General features: G+C 23.8%; 1 protein-coding gene across 1 annotated transcript; it reads left to right on the top strand.

Annotated features, from left to right (window-relative positions):
• The first annotated feature begins 885 nt into the window (after positions 1–885).
• On the top strand, positions 886–1,128 carry Chro.50087 (hypothetical protein). Its single annotated transcript, XM_659969.1, has 1 exon — positions 886–1,128. The coding sequence occupies one exon, from the start codon at positions 886–888 to the stop codon at positions 1,126–1,128; it is 243 nt and encodes an 80-aa protein (XP_665061.1).
• The last annotated feature ends 673 nt before the right edge of the window (positions 1,129–1,801 follow it).

The following is a 1,801-nucleotide window of genomic DNA, read 5'->3' as shown; positions in this document are numbered from 1 at the left end:
GAATTTGGGGCGCCAGGGCCGCGATTATTTGTTTTTTTAATATTGATATATTTTATGTATTATTTTTAATATATCTTTTTTTTCCTAATATTCAATAAATCTTTCAATAATTTGTCAAAATACATAGTGTTTTTAATTTAAATAATTATCTAAAAAAATACAATTTAAAAAAAGAGGTATTTAAGAATTATTTTATTAATTATAATTGAAAATAATTAATAAAATAATGCATGGCAATGACATGTAAAATTTAGGCGGGAAATTGTCTTTACAATAAATAATGAAAAATAAATACATCTTTAATTATATAATTACAATTAAAAGCAAAAGGAAAAGTAATTTTATAAAAAAAAAAAAAAAAGAAAGAATTCTTTTTTTTCATATTATTGCATTTTTAATTAATTAACTGTCTGAGTAAAATATTCAGAGAGAAGAAATAAAATTTGGAATTTCAAGTTAAAGTAGAAATATAATTAAAAGAATATAAATAAGTGCATATTTAACCTATTAATTTATATTCAGAAAGAAAAGGAGATAGCTTGTATGACTAAAAAAACTAGACTTTAGATTGGAATGAGAATATGAAAAAAAAAATAATAGTTTAAAGAGTTAGAAACAAATGAATTGAAGAATAATAGATTGTGCTTATTAAATAGAAAGAAGAAAAAGAGTAATTGGACCTTTTTTTTTCTTTCTTCCCCTCTCCCTATCTCCTCTCCTTTTTTTTAAAAAAAAAAAAATCTCTTTTCATTTTTGTCTTTAAGTCAATTGAGAACATTAAAAGCAAACTGGTATTAAAGAAATATCAAGATTTGTACTAGTAATCTTGGAAATAATTTATTAATGAGTAAAATTTAACTATAAAATTGAAATATAAATCTAATAATGGGAAGAAATTCAAGAGAAGAGATTTTTGATAGAAGAATGAAAACTAATGTTTATGATGATGCTTCTCTGGAGGAGATTCGTGGAAGAATTCGTAGAATAAATGGACATAGAACTAGTAGTCTATCAGATATTAAAAACTTTCAAGCTAATATTGATATATCAGCATTAAAAGGAAAGGATAATTCAACTATTTTAATATCAGAAAGCACTTTATTGGAGCTAAAAAACAAAAGTAGATGAATCTGAAACTCAGAAACATTTTATGAATGCATTAAAAGAGAGATTAAAAGAACCACCTCACGAAAAGGAGTTATTAATAAAAAAATCACAAACAGATAAAGAAATAATACGTAAAAATCAAGAAGAAATAGAATTTCTTAAGGAGGAAATTTCAAGATTAAATGGAGATATATCAGAACTAAAGGATATATTGGAGAATTCTAAGCAAAGAATTGCAGAATTAGAAAGCTGTAATGATGGAAATAATATTATGACAGAAGTGGATATGCAATCAAGGATTGAATCTATGGCAGATTGTACATTTAGAAATAAAGAAGTTAAAACACTTCAGGATGAGTTAATGTTTAATAATGAGCTTTCATCAAATAGTTCTGATTCAAGTAAAGTAACTGTGAAAAGTAATATAAGACATGTACTATTTAATGATAAGACAGAGAAATTTGTTGGTGACTTAAAGGTTGGAGTTAATCATTTAGGAAGAAATTTTAATGACTCTCAAGATATATATGGGAAATCAGACCATAATTTCAATAATGAAGATCAAGATTACGAATGTGATGGTAATGTAATCACCAATATTAATAAAAATCAAATTGATAATAAACGTAATTGGATGAGAATAATGGTAAGATTGAATGGATTTATATACTTTAAATCAAAGATGATATTAATA

The sequence above is a fragment of the Cryptosporidium hominis genome (genome assembly GCF_000006425.1).
Source record: "Cryptosporidium hominis TU502 chromosome 5 CHRO015044, whole genome shotgun sequence".
In the NCBI taxonomy this organism is placed as follows: domain Eukaryota; phylum Apicomplexa; class Conoidasida; order Eucoccidiorida; family Cryptosporidiidae; genus Cryptosporidium; species Cryptosporidium hominis.
Note: the sequence above shows the minus strand (reverse complement) of the source record. Positions and strands in the feature narration are given on the sequence as shown.